The sequence below is a fragment of the Narcine bancroftii genome, chromosome 2 (assembly GCF_036971445.1).
Source record: "Narcine bancroftii isolate sNarBan1 chromosome 2, sNarBan1.hap1, whole genome shotgun sequence".
Classification (NCBI taxonomy): domain Eukaryota; kingdom Metazoa; phylum Chordata; class Chondrichthyes; order Torpediniformes; family Narcinidae; genus Narcine; species Narcine bancroftii.
The window spans coordinates 42,348,530-42,370,332 of NC_091470.1; the positions used below are offsets into that span (position 1 = coordinate 42,348,530).

Genomic DNA, 21,803 nt, shown 5'->3' on the forward strand with positions numbered 1-21,803 from the left:
AAATGCTATTACTATATCTGCTACCATCATGTAAAGATTACATATAGGAATGACTAATAATGTTATTGCATCTGGCTGTACATGTATGCATAAGTTGAACTAACTAAACAATTTAGGGCTAACTTCTATTCAAGACATTGAAATTAGGAGAGATGAGATCTAAAGAGTGACATGCTAATAATATTTTATTAATTTTTAATCAGTTTTTGGGATGTGGATATTATCCTGAGTTGATGGTGATGAATCTCCTATTTCAACTGCTGTTGTTCTTCAACCAAAGTATTCTCACAGTGCTGTTGACAAGGACTTATAGCGAGGAGAGATGACAATATATTTTGAGGTCAAGATATGTTACTTGGAATGGAATAGTGGTACAAATATTGCAAGCTCAAATATCTTAAAAAGGTTTTCCAGGAACATATGTAAAAAACATGCTAAAGGAATAAAGGAACAAAGATCAAGATGAATTTTCACATCAATTTTCATTCATGTGGCAATGAATTTCTGGCAGATGTACATCTGTTTACATACAGCTTCAGCAGGAGAGCTAAGGAAATGTCAGAGAATCGTGATCAGGAGTAATCTTCCAAAAAGATTTACCTTAAGATTTTGTGAATATTATAATATTGATTATTAATTGTCCTATGTACAAAAAAATAAGTAATGTGCTGAACATCCTGAACTAGCCCCAAATATTTGAACAACTACTTGATATATCTATCATCTTTCAATATCTCAGGACCCCTCAAAATGAAATATTTATTTTAGCATCGCTGTAGTTGGAATGTAGGAAATGCAACAGGCAATTTGCAAGCCACAGACTTCCACTAACAGCAACAAATAAGCGATAAATATCATCTAGTTTACCAGCAAAAACTATCCCAATCTTCAGTAAAGTAACATAATGATCTCTAGTTAGGATTTTATATCTCTCTTGTCTAGGATAGGTGGAGCGGTGAAGAAGCAGGATTGATGATATTCAGGGTTGAACCAAGGTCTTCCACTCACAGCATTGGGTCCGAACAATGAATGAAAGTAAATGGATTACCCTACAAACAAATATTTCAGAAATGGCTCAATAAAGCCTTCTAATCACTACAAAAGTAAAATAATCTTAATATAATAATGAGTTTATTGTTAAATACATTGTACAGTCCCTGAAATTCTTACTTGCTGGATCTGAGCAGGTACTTTGTAAAAAAAACCAGAAAAAGTATACTTAATTGAATTTAAAAGAGACAATAAAAAATCATAAATATTCAGTTATGCCAGTACAAAAAAAAGTGACTGCAACAGGAGCAGACAGTCCTTTCGTGGAGTTGAAAAGTCCCTGATTAGTAAAACAAGGGGAATTTCTTGAGCCTGATAGCTGTTAGAAAGAAACCTAGAGGTACTAATATAATTTTAACATGAGGTTTTAATTATTATTGAGGTATGTTGTAATGAAATCTCATTAGTATTTGACAAAAAATATTTCTCCTTTTTTATTAAAATCTTCTGCTTAGCCAATTCTTCTCCAGCCGAATATATCATCAAATTTCTACCTGCATTTTCCGGTGATCCCACAGAATCCATTTAATGAATGACAGCCGGGTTGGCAGTCAATCCCTAAAGGCACAGAATAAAAATGCCAATTATTAAATAATCTACCATGTAATGTACAATGTTACCTTCTATGTGCAGCAAGCATAATCTTGGCAGTTTTCAATAAATTTTCATTTTCTATCTGGTAATGTAAAAAAGGTATTTGATGGAACAGAGAGTAAAAGTGCAATTATTTCTGGTATACTGGGTGAAGATATATCGCTAAGTAGTATTCCCAACTAGCTCCATTTCCATTTGATTGTATAAATTTCTTGTGAAAAAAAATCATTTTGAATTTAATTGATGGACCCTATTGAAAATACGCTTGCCATGCATAGAAGGTTGATATTCTTATGCCGATGTTTCTTAAAGAAAAAATAAACTTTTATCAATTAATTACTTGCATTGAAGTTTTCTGAGCATTCCTGTACTTCAGAAACAGAAGTTAAAAATACCATTCTAATATAACATGATAAAGGTTGTTAATGAGGAATTCTAACCACATTCACGTTAAAAAAATCATTCCAGCTCAAGTGTCACTAGAGAAAGTGAGATGCAGGACAGAAAATGGAAGAGATGAGGGTATGGCAGATGGTAGGGCAAGCAAGCCTGAAAAGGACAGGAATGGGTAAGTGAGGGACTGAAGTGAATTTATTTTAATGCAAGCAGCATTACGGGTAAGGAAGATTATTTGAGAGCCTGAATCAGTACTGGGAATTGTGGCTATTACATAGACCTGGGTAGATGAGGGACAGGATCAGAGGTACAATGTTCTACAACATTGTTTTAGATGGGATAGCCACCAGGGGCTGAAGGAACAGATATGTAGACAGATTATGATCAATTGCCATAGTCGAAGATTTTAATTTGGCCAATATTGACTGGGACATCCTTAGTGCCAGAGGCTTAGATGGAGCAGAATTTGTTAGTGCATCCAGGAGAGTTTCTTGAAGAAGCATGTAGGTAGCCCAACCAAGAAGGAAACCATAGAAGACCTTGGTAAGTAAGCCCAGCCAGATGATTGGAGTTTCATTGGGGGAAAAAATATTGGAACAGTGATCATACTTCCTTATCTTTCAAAATAGTTATGGACAAGGATACCCTAGGGCATTGTTGAAAAGTACTAAATTTAGGGAGGGTGAATTATGACATGATTAGACAGGAGTGAGGGGGAGTTAATTGGGACCAGCTATTATCTGGCAAGTCCACAGCTGACATGTGGCAGTGGCTTAAGGACCAATTAATAGAATTCAGGACCAGCATGCTCCAGTGCAAAGGAAGGATAAGGATGACAAAGTAAGAGAAACTTGGATGACGAGGGAGGTCATGAATTTAGTCAGGAAGGAAAAAGAGGCATATGCAAAGTTCAGGAAGCTACAATCAGGTAGGGCCCAGAAGGAACATAAAATTACAGGAAAGAGCATGTCAGTATTAGGAAGGCCAAAAGGGGCCATGAGATGTCCTTACTGAGTTGGATTAAAACCCAAGGCATTTTATACTTGCATTAAAAACAATATCGTGTATTGAATACAATATATTTACCTTCTACTCATGCAATGGAATGTGTCCTTTCTCTAGGTTGATCGGATTCAATGGAAATCTTTATTTGCTATATTAAAGAAATTAAATTTTGGTCCAGATTTTATTAACTGGATTGAACTATTGTATTTACATCCTATGGCTTCAATCCATTCTAATTTATAACAGTCGAGAATGTTTAGGCTATTTAGGGGAACATAAGGATGTCCATTAAGTCCTTTAATGTTTGATATAATACTATAACCATTAGCAGTAGCCCTTTAAGAATCTGTAGAATTTAAAGGATTAACTAGAAATGGAATTGAACATGAAGTATCTCTTTACGTGGGTTATTTATTGCCTTTTATTTCAAATCTGGAGGTTTCTGTACCAAATATATTAAATATGTTCACTCAGTTTGGACAATTTTCAGGATATAAAATAAATTTTCATCAGAGTGAACTTTTACCTTCAAAAGGATACTCTTCTATGTATTCTAAATTTCCATTTAAAATAGTTCATGATCAGTTTCAATATTTAGGAATCACTATTACAAAAAGTCATAAGAATCTTCTGAAATTTTTTTATAATATTACTTAATTGGATTAAAATATTATTATCGGGATGGTCACCATTTTCAATTACATAGATTGGACATATTAATTGAATTAAAATGAATATTTTACCTAAATATTTGTATTTTTTCCAAGCCTAACCAATTTTTATTCCTAAATCCTTTTTTAATTTATTAGATTCGGTCATTTCTTCAAATATATATGGCAGGGAAACAATCATTTATAAATAAAGCTCTTCTTTAATATAATCTAAAATTTAGAAATGACATTCCCTCATTCCTAATAGTTTTCTGATTTTATTACTGGGCGATTAATATACACAGTTACTTGTATGATTAAAATTTGATAAATTAGCAAATCACCCTTATTGGGCAGAAATAAAACAGAATTTTTCAAGAAATCGTCTATGTTGGCAATTTTTGGTTCTGCTTTACTTTTTTAATTTTGATACGAGCCCAGAGGACTCCAAAACCCAGCAGCAATAGAAATTCACCAAGACAATGTTTACTTAAAAGTTGCTTTTAATTTTATTTAAACATAATAACAAGATCACTCTTTAACTTATTACTATTAACTTAACCTAACTTAACCCCCTTCTAATTCTAAGGGCACGTGTATGTAATGTGTATATGTTCAGAAAAGTTCTCTGTTTCACTGTCCAATCATTCATGGTCAGATTAGGGATAGCATGGATTTGTGAGGGGAGATGACAAAGATGAGTAATGAGAATAGTGAATGTTGTATGCATGGACTTCAGTAAGGCATTTGACAAGGTCCCTCGTGGTAAAGTGATTCAGAAGGTGCGGATACGTGGGATCCATGGCAAGTTGATGGTCTGGAAACAAAATTGGCTGGCTTATAGGAGACAGAGATAGAAAGGTAATATTTGGGCTGGAGGTGTGTGAATAGTCATGTCCTGCAGGAATCAGTGCTGGGACCTTTGATATTTGTGATATACATAAATAACGGATGAAAACGTAGGTTAAAATAAGTGATCAGATGATGTAAAGACTGGTGGAGCTGTGGACATTATCGAGGGTTATCAAAGAATATAATAGGATACACATTAGTTATAGATATGGGCAGAGAAATGACAGATGGAGTAAAATCTTGACAAGTGGGAGGAGTTGCACTTTGGGAGGTCAAATATGTGGAGAATGTTAATGATAGGGCTCTGAAAGGTATTGATGGACAGATAGATTTGGGGGTCCAGGTTCATAGTTCTAAAGTGAGCATGCAAGTAAATAAGGTGGTATGTTTAGCTTCATTGGGTGGGGTATTCTGTATAATAGTAAGGAGCTGTGCAAAACTTTGATTGGGCTGCACTTGGAATCCTTGTGCAATTCTGGTCACCCATTACAGGAGGCTTTGGAAAGGGAGGAGAAAAGGTTTACCAGGATGTTTCCTGGTTTGGAGGGTTTGAGTTATGGGGAGGGATTGGACAAACTTGGATTGTTTTTTCTGAAGTTCAAGAGATTAAGGGGTAATCTGATATAACATAACATAACATAACATAACATAACAATTACAGCACGGAAACAGGCCATTAGGCCCTTCTAGTCCACACCGAACCAAACACCCCTTTCTAGTCCCACCTCCCTGCACAATGCCCATAACCCTCCATCTTCTTCTCATCCATATACCTGTCCAACCTTTTCTTAAATAATACAATTGACTCCGCCGCCACTATTTCTCCCGGAAGCTCATTCCACACGGCTACCACTCTCTGAGTAAAGAAGTTCCCCCTCATGTTACCTCTAAACCTCTGCCCCTTAATTCTTAACTCATGTCCTCTTGTTTTAATCTTTCCTCCTCTTAACGGAAATAGAGGTGCATAAAATCATGAGAGGCATGGGTAGGGTGGACAATCAAGATATTTTACCCAGGCCAAAAGCTTCAGATACTAGAGGACATGCATTTAATGTGAGGTTGAAGAGGTTTAAAGGAGATGAGCGAGGCAATCATTTTACACTAAGCTGTCAGCGCCTGGAGAAGGCTGCCAATAGTAGTGATGGAAGCAAACACAATAGTAGCTCCTAGAACGCTTCCACCAGCGTTGTCTCCGCTCCATCCTCAACATCCATTGAAGCGCTTTCATCCCTAATGTCGAAGTACTCGAGATGGCAGAGGTCGACAGCATCGAGTCCACGCTGCTGAAGATCCAGCTGCGCTGGGTGGGTCACGTCTCCAGAATGGAGGACCATCGCCTTCCCAAGATCGTGTTATATGGCGAGCTCTCCACTGGCCACCGTGACAGAGGTGCACCAAAGAAGAGGTACAAGGACTGCCTAAAGAAATCTCTTGGTGCCTGCCACATTGACCACCGCCAGTGGGCTGATATCGCCTCAAACCGTGCATCTTGGCGCCTCACAGTTTGGCGGGCAGCAACCTCCTTTGAAGAAGACCGCAGAGCCCATCTCACTGACAAAAGGCAAAGGAGGAAAAACCCAACACCCAACCCCAACCAACCAATTTTCCCCTGCAGCCACTGCAACCATGTCTGCCTGTCCCGCATCGGACTTGTCAGCCACAAACGAGCCTGCAGCTGACGTGGACTTTTTACCCCCTCCATAAATCTTCGTCCGCGAAGCCAAGCCAAAGAAAAGAAAAAAAAAGATAGAGATACATGAAATGAAGAGTATGGAGGGATATCTACCAGGTGTAGGCAGCAGATTCTTAGTTTGTTTGGCACAGGTTGTACTGTGGTAATGCTGTACTGTTCTATTATAGGGTGAATGTAGAAGGGCAAAAAAAAAGGTTAGAATTCTCCAAGTTTAAACACATCAAATTGTCAGAACAAATCTATCACAGGACAAAAAAATCTCAGTCTGCTGGAAAAGAGGCAACTGTGTGAGAATGATATCAGAGCAATGACTCAAAGTTCATCCTTACTGGAGTGCTGCCACTAGATTCACTAGGAGAGAGAGAGAGGGCAGAGGGCCAGAGGAAACAAAGGGTAGGATTTATTTTGGCTCCATACAAAGCCAACCACTCTGATCTTCGAAAGGACCAATTTTGTCCCTTATTATCCTTTTTCTCTTAATATACCTGTAGAAACCCTTAGGATTTTCTTTCACATTACCTGCCAAAGCAACATGTCTTCTTTTAGCCTTCCTGATTTCTTACGAGATTTTTCTTGCATTTTTATACACCTCAAATACCTCTTTTGCCTATACTTGCTATACACCTCTTTCTTCTTCTGAACCAGATCCCCAATATCTCTCAAAAATCAAGGTTCCCTATGCCTGCTAACCTTGTCTTTAATCCTGTCAGGAACATACAAACTCTGTACTCTCAAAATGTCACCTTTGAAGGTCTTCCATTTACCTCACATATCCTTGTCCAAAAAGAACTTTCCCAATCCACACATTCTAGATTCTTTCTCATTTCCTTAAAATTGTCCTTTCTCTAATTTAGAATCTCAACCCAGACCTATCCTTCTCTATAATTAACTTGAAACTAATGGGCATTATGATCACTGGACCCAAATTGTTTCCCCTTTTGTCACCAATCCTGTCACATTCCCTAATAGCAGATCCAGTTTTGAACACTCTATTGATTTAGAAAACGTTCCTGAACACATTTGGCAAACTCCAAGCCATCCAGCCATTTTACAGTATGGGAGACCTGTCAATATGTGGAAAATTAAAATCTCCTGCTATCACATCTTTATGTTTCCTGCAGCTGTCTGCTATCTCTCTACTGATTTGCTCCTCCAATTTTGGTTGACTATTGGGAGGTCTATAATGAGTGTAGACATTATCTTTCCTGTTCCTCAGCTCCAACCATATAGCCTCAGTAGACGAGGCCTCTGTTCTGTCCTACCTGAGCATGGCCCTGATGAGTAATGCCACTCCTCCCCCTTTCATCCCCCCACCCCCATTCTATTGCATCTAAAGCAACAGAAGCCTGGAACATTGAACTACCAGTCTTGCCCCTCCTGCAATCAAGTTTCACTAATGGCCGCAACGTCATAATTCCACGTACCAATCCATGCTCTAAGTTCATCTGCCTTTCCTACAATACTTGCATTGAAATAGATGCACCTGAAAACATTTCCACTATGTGTACAACCTGTTGACTTCTAACAGTGCATGCAATTTTCACATCTCTTTTTCCTCCACTCCTCTATCTGCTCTGGCACTATGGTTCCCATCCCCCTGCAAATCTAGTTTAAACTCACTGGGCAGCATTAGCAAAGAAGGATATTAGTCCCCCTCCAGTTCAGCTGCAAACCATCCCATCTGAACAGGTCCCACCTTCCCTGGAAGAAAGCCCATTGATCCAGAAATCTGCAGCCCTCCTCCTGCACCATGTCTTTAGCCACTTGTTAAGCCACATTATCCTCCTCTTTCTAATCTCACGTGGCAAGGAATCCTGAGATCACCACTCTGGAGGTCCTGTCCTTCAACCTAGTGCACAACTCCCTGAACTCTCCTTGCATGACCTTCTCAGAGAGGCTGTGATGTCTCTGGCATTCTCGGTCCTGAGGGTTGTGGAGGCTGGATCACTGAAGATATTTAAAGTGGAGGAAGCTGGGTGTGATGTGGAAGTAACATCGAAAATAAGTGGAGGGCTGTTCAGATCAGCCATAATTATACAGAACGATCAGGTAGACATGAGGGCAAGGACATCTGGTCTTGTGTTTGCACATGGAGTACCCCTATTACATGAACTGTAGGGTCTGATTTCTTAAAAAAAAAGGCCTTTCTTCCCAATTGCTCCTTGAATCATTTAATTTTTCTATTGCAGCCATCTCGACTGGATTTTGGGAAACTGATGGTAATATTACTCCTTTTTGGAAGTGTGGAAGTTCAGGACCATAATTGTCTTGTGTCAATAGGAGTGTGATCACACCTACAATCCTGTTTGATTCCAGTGAATAATATTATGTTGCAATGAGAGAGAACTATGTTTAATCGCATCCATTTTTAAAATTTATGAAGGAGGGCGTGACCATATTTACAGATAGACATGGGCCAAAATCAAGCGAGGGTTAGGGATTCCAAAGGTTGCAACATTGACACTGAAATATTAGAAAATAATCATCCCGGCGGTGGAACTGCAGCAAGGCGGCACCACATTCCATGGCAGAGACACGAGGCTGCACAGAGCCATTGTACAAGTTCCATCAGCAAATGATCTCACCCATTTGTAGAACAATTCTCTCCCGTGAATGAACATTATCCCCGCGTTTTCTCCACTGATGCCTCCTCCTTGCTTTTTTATAAAAAACACACACACAGTAATGATCAGCAGATTGTTTTTCAGGCAAAATCTTTCATTGGAAAGCTCGTTCTATCGACTCTTGCCCTGTTTAAAAGCTACTCAACTGGGTTCAATTCTTCAAGCAATGCTGGTTTCACTCGCGTCTGCCCGCTGCCCATAATCGTAGGCAGTATTTTAAAAGTTTTTTTTTTAAATAACAATGTCTTAATGAGTCGGTTTTGGCCATGCATAGATTGAATGGTGCATCCTGGAATTCCTCGGATCATCACTGAACGCGAAGGTTTGAACAGACCCAATCTCATCTCTCAACTTCATGGTCAAATCCTTGCTAAAATTATCATCTGTGATCGATGTTCCTTCAGCGATCTCATCAGGTAACGTAAGAAAAGAGCTTGCATCAACTTTAATCCAAGATTTGCTAGGAATGCCTACGTTATTTTTTCCATTTTGCATGCGAACTGTGTAATATATTTCTAGATGTGAACTATGTGCCGAAATGAATCCGAATACAAATACAGTTGGACCGTCTCTAGACTATATATATATATATCCCACGGCCATGGGAAACAAATCGGTGGAAGGGCGACCAACAGCATCGTTAATCAACCACTTCTTGTTTTGTACTGGCTTCTTCCCCCCCCCCCCCAACTGGGTAAAAAATAAATCTCGGTTTTACCTTGGGCAAATCCGCCAAAAGCGAGGAGCAAGATGCAGCCGGTTAATATGGAATAAACGGCGTGGTGATCCATTCTTGTTTCCTCGCCGAGGGGTTCTAGTCTTCTCACAACCGAGGCAGTAGTTAGAAAGATTTATAATTCAGATGGTACCACGTCCACCATCCCGCACCGAGCCGTCTGACCAATTCCGACCGGCTCTTTGAGATAGTAAAGTTATATATTCCTCTGCGAATCGACGGCTCGGTGGCGGGGGGATCACCCTTCAAGACAAATTGTGCTCTATATAGGTGAGGCAAGAGCGCTCGACTATAAATGAGAGGGGAATTGATTCTCAAGGCATTTAGATGCGGTTAAAGAGAACCAGCCATTGAAATGCATTCGTAGTCGCCAGGCGGGTAATATATAGAGATATCCTCCTTTGACCCCAATATTCGGGGGCTCATAAATCAAAGCCAACATCAAAAAATGGTGAAAGGAAGGTTTATCCGAAACTTCATCAGTTCCTCCTGGTATTGGGTTAGAGTGGTGTGACCAGTTGAGTTGTTTTGTTTGACTTCTTGGCTGGATTAAGTTTTACTTACATAGAAACATAGAAGGTAGGAGCAGGAGTAGGTCATTCGGCCCTTCGAGCTTGCTCCGCCATTCAATGAGATCATGGCTGATCTTAAAGTTCAGTACCCCATCCCCGCCTTCTCTCCGTAACCCCTAATTCCCTTATACTTGCCAAGCAATATGTTACATTCCGGAATAGAAAAACCTATTGGCCTTAGCTGCTCAACCTTAGAAGAGGCAAACTGAAAGACGCATGCTTCCACTCCAACTGGAGCTCTCTCTGTATCAAAGCACAAACACCTTCGTCAAGGAGGCTTGGTGTGCGAAATCAGTTATCTTTTCAACAAAGGGAAAAGAGGGCTGGGGGTAGGACTTGATTGTCTTTACAAGTATGGATTTTGGTAGAGGAGATAGAGAGAAATGTTCCTCGTTGTGGAGAAGGGACAGATGACATAATACGGCCATTAGTATCAAATTAATTATGGAGAAGGATAGGTCTGGGCCTCGGGATGAGATTCTAAATTGGAGAAAGGCCAATTTTGAGGAAATGAGGAAAAAATCTAGAATGATTGGGTTGGGATAAATTGTTTTTGGGCCAGGATGTGTGAGGTAAGTGGAGGACTTTCAACGGTGAAATTTTGAGAGTACAGAGTTTGTATGTTCCTGTCAGGATTAAAGGCAAGGTTAGCAGACATAGGGAACTTTGGTTATTGAGGGATATTGGGGATCTGGTACAGAAGAAGAGAGATGTTACGGCAGGTATAAGCAACATGGAGCAAATGAGATACTTGAGGTGTATAAAAAATGCAAGAAAAACCAAGAAAAAAATCAGGAAGGCTAAAATAAGACATGAGGATGCTTTGGTGAACAATGAAAAGGAAAATCCTAAGGGTTTCTACAGGAATATTAAGAGCAAAAGGATAATAAGGGACAAAATTGGTGTCCTTGAACATCAGAGTGGACAGCTTTGTATGGAGCCAAAAGACATGGGGGAGATCTTAAATGGTTTTTTTTCAAGCAGTATTCGCTCAATATACAGGCACAGAGTCATAGGAAGACATGAAAACAAGGAGTGAGGTCATGGAACCTATAGTGTTTAAAGAGGAGGAAGTGAAAGCAAATAAGGGTGGATAAATGCGAGGAGCCTGACAAGATATTCCCTAAGACCTTGAGGGTGGCTGGTGTAGAAATTGCAGGGGATCTGGTAGAATTATTTAAAATGTCTTTAGCCACAGGTGTGGTGCCAGAGGATTGGAGGGTAGCTCACGTTATTCTGTTGTTTAATAAAGGCTCCAAAAATAACCTTGTAAATTATCGGCCAGTGAACCTGACATCAGCAGTAGATAAATTATTGGAAGTGTTCTTAGTGATCAGATGTACAATTATTTGGATAGCCATGGACTGATTAGTGATAATCATCATGGCTTTGTGCGTGGTAGATCACGTTTAACCAATCTTATAGAATTTTTCGAGGAGGTTACCAGGAATGTTGATGAAGGAAAGGCTGTGGATCTTGTCTACGTGGACTTTAGTAAGGCCTTTGTAGTAGTGGATGGTTGTTTCTCAGACTGGAGGCCTGTGACTAGTGGTGTGCCTCAGTGCTGGGACCATTGTTGTTTGTCATATGATCTGGATGATCATATGTTAAACTGGATCAACAAGTTTGCAGATGACACTAAGATTGGAGGAGCTGTGGACATTGAAGAAGGATTTCAAAACTTGCAGAGAGATCTGGATCAGCTGGAAAAGTGGGCTGAAAAGGGATCTTGGAATACAGATATATAAGTTCCCTGAAAGTAGATAGGGTTGTAAAGAGAGATTTTGGCATATTGGCCTTCATAAATCACAGTATTGAGTATAAGACATTGGTGAGGCCAAATTTGGAGTATTGTGTGCAGTTTTGGACACCTAACTACAGGAAAGATATCAATAAGATAGAAAGAGTGCAGAGAAGATTTGATAGAGCTATTTAAAATTATGAGAGGGAGAGACAGTGTAAACGTAGATAGGTTTTTTTTCCACTGAGGATAGGTAAGATGCAAAACAGAGGACATGGGCTGAGAGTAAAAGGGGAAATGTTTAGGTGGAATATAAGGGGGAATTTCTTCACACAGAGTGGTAGGGATGTAGAATGATCGTCCGGCTGAAGTGGTGAATGCAGGCTCATTTTTAATATTTAAAACGAATTTGGATGGGAGAGATAGGGAGGCCTATGGACTGGGTGCAGGTCAGTGGGATTAGACAAAAAAAATAGTTTGGTAAACACTAGATGGGCTAAAGAGGCCTGTTTCTGTGCTGTAATGTTCTATGGTCTTAATTGGACAGTATTAGTATAAGATAGTCACCAAGAAATCAAAAGGAAAAGCAGAAGAAACCTGCACACAGAAAGTGTGGACAATGTGCTACTACAGGGAGTGGCTAAAATAACATGTATAGAAATGTATGAAGAAGAAGCTGATAGATTTAGGTGAGGAAAGAAGAAAGTTTCCAGGAATGGGTAATAAACACCAATATGGGCTGATTGGGTCAAATGGGCGGCTTATGTTTTATAGATCATTTGTAAGACTACGGCTTCTGCAGTTCTATTAGTATTATGTGCCAGCCCAGAAGAAGGAGGACATTCAGCCTATTGTGTCTGTGCTCTCTTTGAAGGAGTAATTTTATTTATCCATGGGCCTGCTGTTTCACCATAACCCCAAAAACTTTCATGCAAACATGTACCTGATTTCTTTTGCACTGTCAAAATAGTTTCCAACACTGCTTCCAGGTAATGTGTTCCAGACTAAGACAATTACCATGCTAATCATCTGCCATTGCCTCTTTTTTGATAATTATCATAAATCCGAACCTCCCCATTATTAAACAATAGAATATTCTGCCCCATAAATGGTGTCTTTCATGTTGTTCAGTGTAACAACACTTGTTATCATTGTGACCTCAGAATCCTGCATAGCCCACCACAATGCGTATTTATGTAAAATAGATTATGATGAGAGTTTATTGTCATATGCATAAGTATAATGTACCGATTCCCTGAAATTCTTGCTTGTTGGAGCTACTGTATATCAGTCATAAAACACATAGACAATAAGTAAATTTAAATTAACGCCATGAGCCACACAAAAAAAATATAAAAAGATGTATAAATATTCATAGTTGCAGTTGGGCAAAAATGTATTGTTTCAATGGTGCAGATCATTTGTGGCCTTAGAGTAGGCTTATGCCTGTAACTTGTTCTCAAAAATTCCCTAAGTCCACCCAAAAAGACTTTTCCTTGAGGCATGACCAAGTTGAATGCAAGGAAGTTCCTGTCTCTTCACCACACCTAAAACATTGATCTGATAAATCTGATTTCATTCTATTCAATGTTTGTGGTGTCAAATATAGCTGATGTAAAAAATTATATTGAACTAATCTATATAGTATTTGTCATATAATCTCGATAGAGATCTGACCATCTATGCTCATCAATTGTAATATTAATCCAGCTCCCACCTCTGCCTAGATTTATTGACTGCATGTTTAGTAGTTCCTGTTTGTAATAAAAGATTCATTACAGAAGTAAATTTCTTAGTATTTCCCCTCCTAATAAGAATTTCCACCTCACTACAAGTAGGTAACAGCATCACTGGACCTAATTTTTCCCTCAAATATCCTCTCAATTGAAAATAACAAAAAAGAGTATTATTAGTTATTTCATACTTATTCCTTAGTGTTCAAACGACATCAAATGGCCTTATTCCCATTTCCTTCTTACAGTGAAAACATCTGTCTGATACTGTTGGGTCCCATTTATTTAACTTTTGGGGCGTGGCGTATAGCCTGTGTAACCAATTATATTGTATCATGCGTAACCTCGTGGTTATTGTATTTCTCATAGTTCCAGAGCATAGCTTTTCCCATGTTTCATTCTTTATCGTACATGCAATTTGGGCATGTGAGAAAGTGGAAAAGTTTTGGGAAGATCTAAACCAGGTATTAAATAAAATCACAAAAAGCAACATACCAAAAAATCCAGAGATCTTTCTTCTAAGTAATATAAGAAGTAAAGAACTTGGACTCGATTTGGATGGAGCACAAAAAAGATTTATTATGATAGCCTTAGCTGTAGCAAAAAATGCATTATGTCAACCTGGAAATTAGAAGATAGCCTGAGAATACAGCAATGGTACATAGAAATGAATAAATGTATACCATTGGAAAAAATAACATAATTTAAGAAATAACATCACAGTATTCAAACAAATTTGGGAACTGTACATGGAACACAACAGAGAAGTCCTACTGCGGACCTCCACCACCTAAAATGACAGAAGGAGAAGAAGACGAAACGAACTGACCCAGTATGTAAAAGTAGAAGACACAAATTTCTTGTTTATTTTCATTGTGTGATGACATTGTTTAATGGGGTTTAATGTATCATATATGTTGAACGTTGAGTGGGTGGGGAGGGGGGTGAAGGAGGGAGGGAAGGGAGGGGGAAAAAGGGGAGAAAATGAGACTGTGTATATTCAAGAGGGAAATGTTTGTGTGTCTTTTGGTCAGTATGGTTCATAGTGTGAAAAATTTTAAAAAAATTTTTAAAAATGGCCTTGTTCATAACAATCTTCAATATTTTTAATGCCTTTACAAAACCAAATAGTTAAAAATTGATTATCCTTTGAAAGAGGTACAAGATAGTTTTGAATCAGAGGCATCTTGGGTAATATACTTCATTTTGTTCTAATTTCATCATTTATCTGCTCCAAACAGTAATCAAGTGTTTTAACAATGGTGTTCCTTTAACACTAATCATTGATTTTGAATCCCATTTGTATATAAATTCTTCTGCTAATTTCTCTCCTATTTTATCCAATTCTACTTTAACCCATGCCAGTTTTTCTGCTCCTTCAAAAAAAAGTGAGAAATCTCATTTGAGCCACTTGATAATTATTATTAAAGTTAGGAAGCTGTAGGCCTCCCAATTCATATTTCCATGTTCATCTTTCTATAGAAACTCTTGATATTTTACCTTTCAAAAGAAATTTCCTTACATGTTTATTTAATTCTTGAAAAAAACTTTTGAGGTAATAATATAGGTATGGTTTGGAAAAAGGCATTGTATTCTTGAGAATATATTCATCTTAATGCAGTTAACTGTTCCTACTAACATTATAGGTAAAATCCATTTTTTCAAATCTTCAACCTTTTTGAGTAATGGCAAATAATTCAATTTATATAATCTTTTTACATTATTATATACACAGATCCTTAGATATTTAATCCCATCTTTTGGCCATTTAAATTGAATATTTCTTTGACACTAAGTATAATCACCTTCCATAAGGGGCATAATTATTTTTTGAAAATTTTATTTATAGTTTTACAGAGTCATATTAGCCAGATTTTATAGGGGAATAATCCTCCCCTTTTACAGGTCATTGTTTGCCAAGTCCTCTCTTTTTCATTTCCCCCTCCATATCACTAACCATGGAAGAGCCATAGACGGACCTAATTTGTCCCTTAAAAAGGATCTTAATTGAAGATAGCAGAAGAAAGTCTTGTTTCATAGGTCGAATTTGTTTTTTTAATTGCTCAAATGACATGATCTTCCCCTTCTCATAACAGTCCTCGATGCACCTGATCCATATCTATTTGTCGTGGGTTAGGGGGATTTTAGGAAACAACTCTACTTTTAACCCAATAATCTGGTTTATTTTGTGCCATGTTTGGATTATATACTTCAGTATCTGTTTTTCTGTTTTTGTATTATTAATTTAGAATCCCATTTGTAAATAATTTCTCCTGCTATCTCCTCCTTTACAGTTGTAGACTAATTTGTGCCCAGGTGGATAAACCATCCCCCTCATAGAATGAGGCGATAAGTCTCACCTGAGCCGCCCATAATATTTTTTAAAGTCCGGGAGCCTCATTCCTCCCAAACTATAGTCCCAAGTCAATTTCTCCATGGAGACTCTAGCTACTTTATTTTTCCACAGGAATTATCTGACACATCTGTTAAGTGACTTGAAAAAACTCTGGGGCAGCGGTATGGGCAAAGATCAAAATAATTATTGTAGCCTTGGCATCATGTTCATTTTAATGCAGTAAACCTTGCCTATCAACATTATAGGCAGGTGTGTCCACCTTTGAGGGTCCTCCCCAATTTTTCCAAGTAGGGGGAGATAATTCAATTTTTATAAATTTTGTAAATTCTTACCTATCCTTATTCCCAATACTTTATCCCCTTTTGTAGCCACTTAAATTCACTCACTCTCTTTGATATTTCTGATAATCCCATTTTGTTAGCCCCATTATTTCATTCTTATCATAATTAATTTTATATCCTGAAATTTTGCAATAGTCCTTCATTACAGTCTGCAACCTTGCCAATGACCCATCTGGCCATGAGTTTGTGGTACAGGGCTTTAACCCAATTTATGAATGAATGTCCCAACCCAAATTTTTCCAGCATTTTCACCAAAAAATCCCACTCCAGTCTATCAAAAGCTTTCTCAGCATCTAGTGACATGACTATACTTGGATCTACCCTTCACTGTGTCAGATGAATTATATTAAGTAGCCTACTTATATTGTCTGCCAATTGTCTCTTCTGCACAAACCCCACCTGATCTAGATTTATTAATTTTGGTAGATTGGAAGTCAATCTATTTGCCAAAGCTTTGGCTATTATTTATAATCCATATTCAAAAGTGAGATTAGTCTATAAATGGACACCTTTAGTGGATCCCTATCCTTTTTAGGAATTACCATAATTATTGCCATCGAAAATGACCATATGGACCACATCCATAGCCTTTCCTTCATCAACTTTCCTGGTAACCTCCTCGAAAAACTCTATAAGTTGGGTTAAACATGACCTACCAAGCACAAAGCCATGTTGACTATTGCTGATTCAAATAATTGTATATCCAATCATTAAGAACACCTTCCAATAATTTATCAACTACTGACGTCAGGCTCACTGCCCTATAATTTACAGGGTTAATTTTGGAGACTTTTTTAAACAACAGAACAATGTGAGCTACTCTCCAATCCTCTGGCACCACACCCATGGCTAAGGACATTTTAAATATTTCTGCCAGAGCCCCTGTAATGTCTATACTAGCTTCCCTCAAGGTCTGAGGGAATATCTTTTCAGGCCCCAGGGATTTATGCACCCTTATTTGCTTTAAGGTAGTAAGCATTTCCTTCTTTTTAATTTGTATGGGTTCCATAATCTCTCTGCTTGTTTTCCTTACTTCTTACGACTCTGTGCCTATTTGCTAAGTGAATACTGATGAAAAAAAAATTAAGATCTCCCCATCTCTTTTGGCTCCATACAAAGCTGTCCACTCTGATTTTCTAGAGGACCAATTTTGTCCATTACTATCCTTTTGCTCTTAATATACCTGTAAGATTTTCCTTCACCAAAGCAACCTCATCTTTTTTTTGTCTTCCTAATTTCTTTCTTGAGGTTTTTCTTGCATTTTTATACTCCTCAAGTACTTTATTTGCTCCATGTTGCCTATATCTGCTATACACCTCTCTTCTTCCGAACTATATCCCTAATATCCCTCTAAAACCATAGATTCCTATACCTGCTAACCTTGCCTTTAATCCTGACAGGATTAACTGTACTTTCAAAATTTCACCTTTGTAGGTTCTCCACTTACCTTGCACATCCTTGCTTGTAAACAACTTATCCCAATCCACACATTCTCGATCCTTTCTCATTTCCTCAAAATTAATCTTTCTCCAATTTAGAATCTCAACCTGAGGCCCAGGCCTATCCTTCTCCATAATTAATGAAACTAATGGCATTATGATCACTGGACCCAAAATATGCCCCTCCACATACTTCTGTCACCTGTCTTGTCTCATTCCCTAAAAGGAGATCCATTATTGCATTATCTCTATACATCTATATACTTCCCTGAATACATATGCAAACTCCAAGCCATCCAACCCTTTTACAGTATGGAAGTCCCAGTCAATATGTGGAAAATTAAAATCCCCTACTATCACAACCTTATGTTTCCTGCAGATGTCTGCTATTTCTCTATAGATTTGCTTCTCCAATTCTCATTGACTATTGAGCAGTCTACAATACAACCCCATGAGTGTGGTCATACCTTGCCTGTTCCTCAGCTTCGCCCATATAGCCTCAGTAGACGAGCCCTCTCTTCTGTCCTGCCTGACCACAGCTGTGATATTTTCCCTGATGAGTAATGCCTCTCCCTTTCATTTCCCCCCACCCTCCTCCCCCATTCTATCACATCTAAAACAATGGAAGCCCAGAATATTGAGCTGCCAGTCCTGCACCTCCAGCATCCAAGTTTCACTAATGGTCACAATGTCATAATTCCATGAGCCAATCCACACTCTAAAGTCATTTGCCTTTCTTACAATACTTGCATTGAAATAGATGCACTTTAGGAAATTTCAACCATGCATTGACCTAATGGTGCATGCAATTTTCACATCATTCTTTCCCTCCTCTGTTTGCTCAGGCACTCTGGTTCCCATCCCCCTGCAAATCTAGTTCAAACCTACCAGAGCAGCACTGGCATATCTTCCCACAAGGATATTAAACCCCCTGATTAAAGGGATAATAGATAGGACACATTTTGCATTGGAACATAGGAAACATAACTTTGGATAATTTCAAGTTATGAAGGAGAAAGGGTTGCGGGGTGGGGTGGGGGGGCAGGCGGCGGTGTTGGTGGAGGACTGGTCTAGAATGTTTTGGAATGATCTTGTGTAGAGTTAACCAATGTATGAACAAAGGTTTCATCAGGCAGGTGGGCAAAGGCATGGGCATTCAGTAGTATGGTAGATACCAGACAAACATTCAGACAATTTAGAAACTGCAGAAGGGATAAACGATATGTTGGTGAAAAGGAATTTGGTATCATCAACATATTTACACAGTTATACAGCATGAAGACAGGCCATTTAACCTATAAATTCTATGGTGATCTGTGGTAACTGTTGGAACCAAGGGGTTAAGTAATCATGGCAAATATGCCTATGTACTATTCATTATGTATTCATTAATCCATTACTATGTAACAATTTACCATTTACTTCAATTATACTGTTTAAGAGAAATATTAATGCAATTAAAGAACAGCCACAGTATGTAGAAAAGTTGGCTGATTATAGAATGTGTAGAATTTGCTGCCTCCAAATACAAAAAGAGAAAATACTTTCATCCCCAAGGTTACACTGCTAATTGTAAAGCACACCTGGGAGAAAAAGGATAGCAGATAGGAGAAGTTAGACAGGATGAGGTTGGAGGAACCATAGAGACAGTGATTTATTCTGAAACAGGCCAGTGACAGGAAGATAAGTGGATTGCAAGGATAAGTGATAAGAGTACTATGACTGAGAATGTCAGAGACAAACAAAATGGATAAACCAATTTAGTAGGAATAATTAAGTCATAAGGATACACGGGAGGTGTTGATTAGAACAGAAGACTATGGCCAGATGAGAACAAAGGAATAATTAGAAATATTTGGGGTATGAATTGACTTCTGATCAAAACAACAGGATGTTCTGGCCTTGGGGATTAAGATAGGAGGTCTACACCATCGATAAGTGCAGAGCAGGAAATTGCTTGAGATAAATTTTATGCAAGGAGTTTATCAAAGAAAGCCAACTCGTGGTCAATGTAACAATGTTAATCTATATAAACAGAAGAGACTGGACAGTAGAAGTCAGTCTTGGGGAATAGCTCACTGAGCAGGTGACCTATGAACTAACGACTGAACCAGAGCTCTGTTAAGCTTTATTCTTGTACTATGTAATAAACTGATTGTGAAACCGAATACCTTCTCCTATCACTTCATTCAACGAGCATGCTGGACTCAGATGACACATAAACCAAATTGAGGGGAGGGTAAAGCCAGACTCCGACATGACACATCCTTATTAATGCAGTCTTTACCAAGAGTTAACAGGAAAGTCTGCAGATGCTGAAATGTTACACAAAAGTGCTAGAGAAACTTGGCAGGTCAGACTAGATGCAGACTGGATGACCAACTTTGCTCTGTCCATTGTTATTACAGGGACCTCCCAATGGCCAACCATTTAAATTCCACACACCATTCCCTCAATGACATGCCTATATATGGCCTCATGCACTGCCAAAATGAGGCTACCTGCAAATTGAAGGTACTGTGGTGATATAACCACTAGTCTACTGCAGGGGGCGATCTCTGTACCTGCAGAAGGACCACCTGGGGGCTGACTCCACCTGGCCGGCTGTCAATCAGCCGACCTGAATATAAACCTGAGCCAGCCCCTCCTGAGCCAGTCACTAAGGAGCCACCACATCTGAAACTGGTGTGTACAGACTTAGCAGAATAAAGCCTGTTCTTCTTTGGCTTGGCTTCGCGGACGAAAATTTATGGAGGGGGTAAATGTCCACGTCAGCTGCAGGCTCGTTTGTGGCTGACAAGTCCGATGCGGGACAGGCAGACACGGTTGCAGCGGTTGCAGGGGAAAATTGGTTGGTTGGGGTTGGGTGTTGGGTTTTTCCTCCTTTGCCTTTGTACAGTCTTTTGTATTTTGTGTCTACATGCTGCTACCACAGCGTGTCACAGGTACAAAATCTAATATTCCAATTGACCTCTCTCCAACCAAATGGCATTAACATCGACTTCTCCAGTTTCCATTAAAAATATCCTCCTATGACGTCTTACCTGTTAGCTGAACTCCCTTCCCTGTCCCTTCCTCCCTTAAGTCAAGTCAAGTCACCTTTTTTTATTGCTTATACCATGCTTGCACAGTAAAGATGAGATAGCTTTTCTCAAGGACCACAGACCATATTTACATAAATATGTTAGAATAGAAGTTAAACACATTTAAAAATTAAGACATATACAGTAAAGGTCCACGTAACACTATCCACATATGTTCTGGGAATTCAGGAGCCTGATGGCTTGGGGGAAAAAAACTGTTGCCCAATCTGGACATAAGGGCCTGAGAGCTACAGTACCTCCTACCAGATGGCAGAAGGGAGACCAGTTTATGTGGGGGTGTGTCGAGTCCTTCACAATGTTTATTGCCTTTTGCCTGCATCAAGTGTTGTAGATGTCCTTCATGTAGGAACAGAGCCCCCAATGATCTTTTCCATTGACTTCACTAACCTCTGTAGGATCTTGTGGTCTGAGGTGGTACAATTTACAAACAGAATGCTCTCAATACATTCTCTGTTGAATGTAGTGAGGATGGAGGGTGGGAGATTAACTTTCCTCAGCCTTCGCAGGAAGTAGAAGCGCTGCTAGACTTTCTTGGCTATGGAGCTGGTGCAAGGGACCAGGTGAGAGTTTCTGCCAAGTGTATTCCAAGGAACTTGATACTCTTGACAACTTCAATGGTCGAGCTGTCAATGTTCAGTGGAGCGTGGTCCCTGCGGGCCCTCCTGAAGTCAACAGCCATCTCTTTTGTTTTATTAACATTCAGATACAGGTTGTTGTCTCTGCACCAGTCTGTCATTGACAGACTCCTCATTCTTACTAATAAGACCCACCGTGGTCCTTTCGTCAGCAAACTTGATGATGTGGTTCGAGCTGTGAATAGTTGCACAGTCATGGGTCAGCAGAGTGAACAGCAGTGGATTAAGCATGCAGCCCTGGGCGGGCCCTGTGCTCAGTGTGATGGTCTTGGAAGAACTATT

The 21,803-nt window shown here is 39.0% G+C and overlaps 1 protein-coding gene across 1 annotated transcript in view; it reads right to left on the minus strand.

The window, feature by feature from the left end:
* The window catches only part of LOC138752860 (protein delta homolog 1), a 29,103-nt gene extending 16,170 nt beyond the window's left edge, over window positions 1–12,933 (minus strand). Inside the window, exon 1 of the mRNA XM_069915478.1 lies at window positions 12,857–12,933. Within this exon, the coding sequence (XP_069771579.1) occupies window positions 12,857–12,933 (77 nt within the window). The remainder of the gene's footprint in view (window positions 1–12,856) is intronic.
* Between the last annotated feature and the right edge of the window lie 8,870 nt (window positions 12,934–21,803).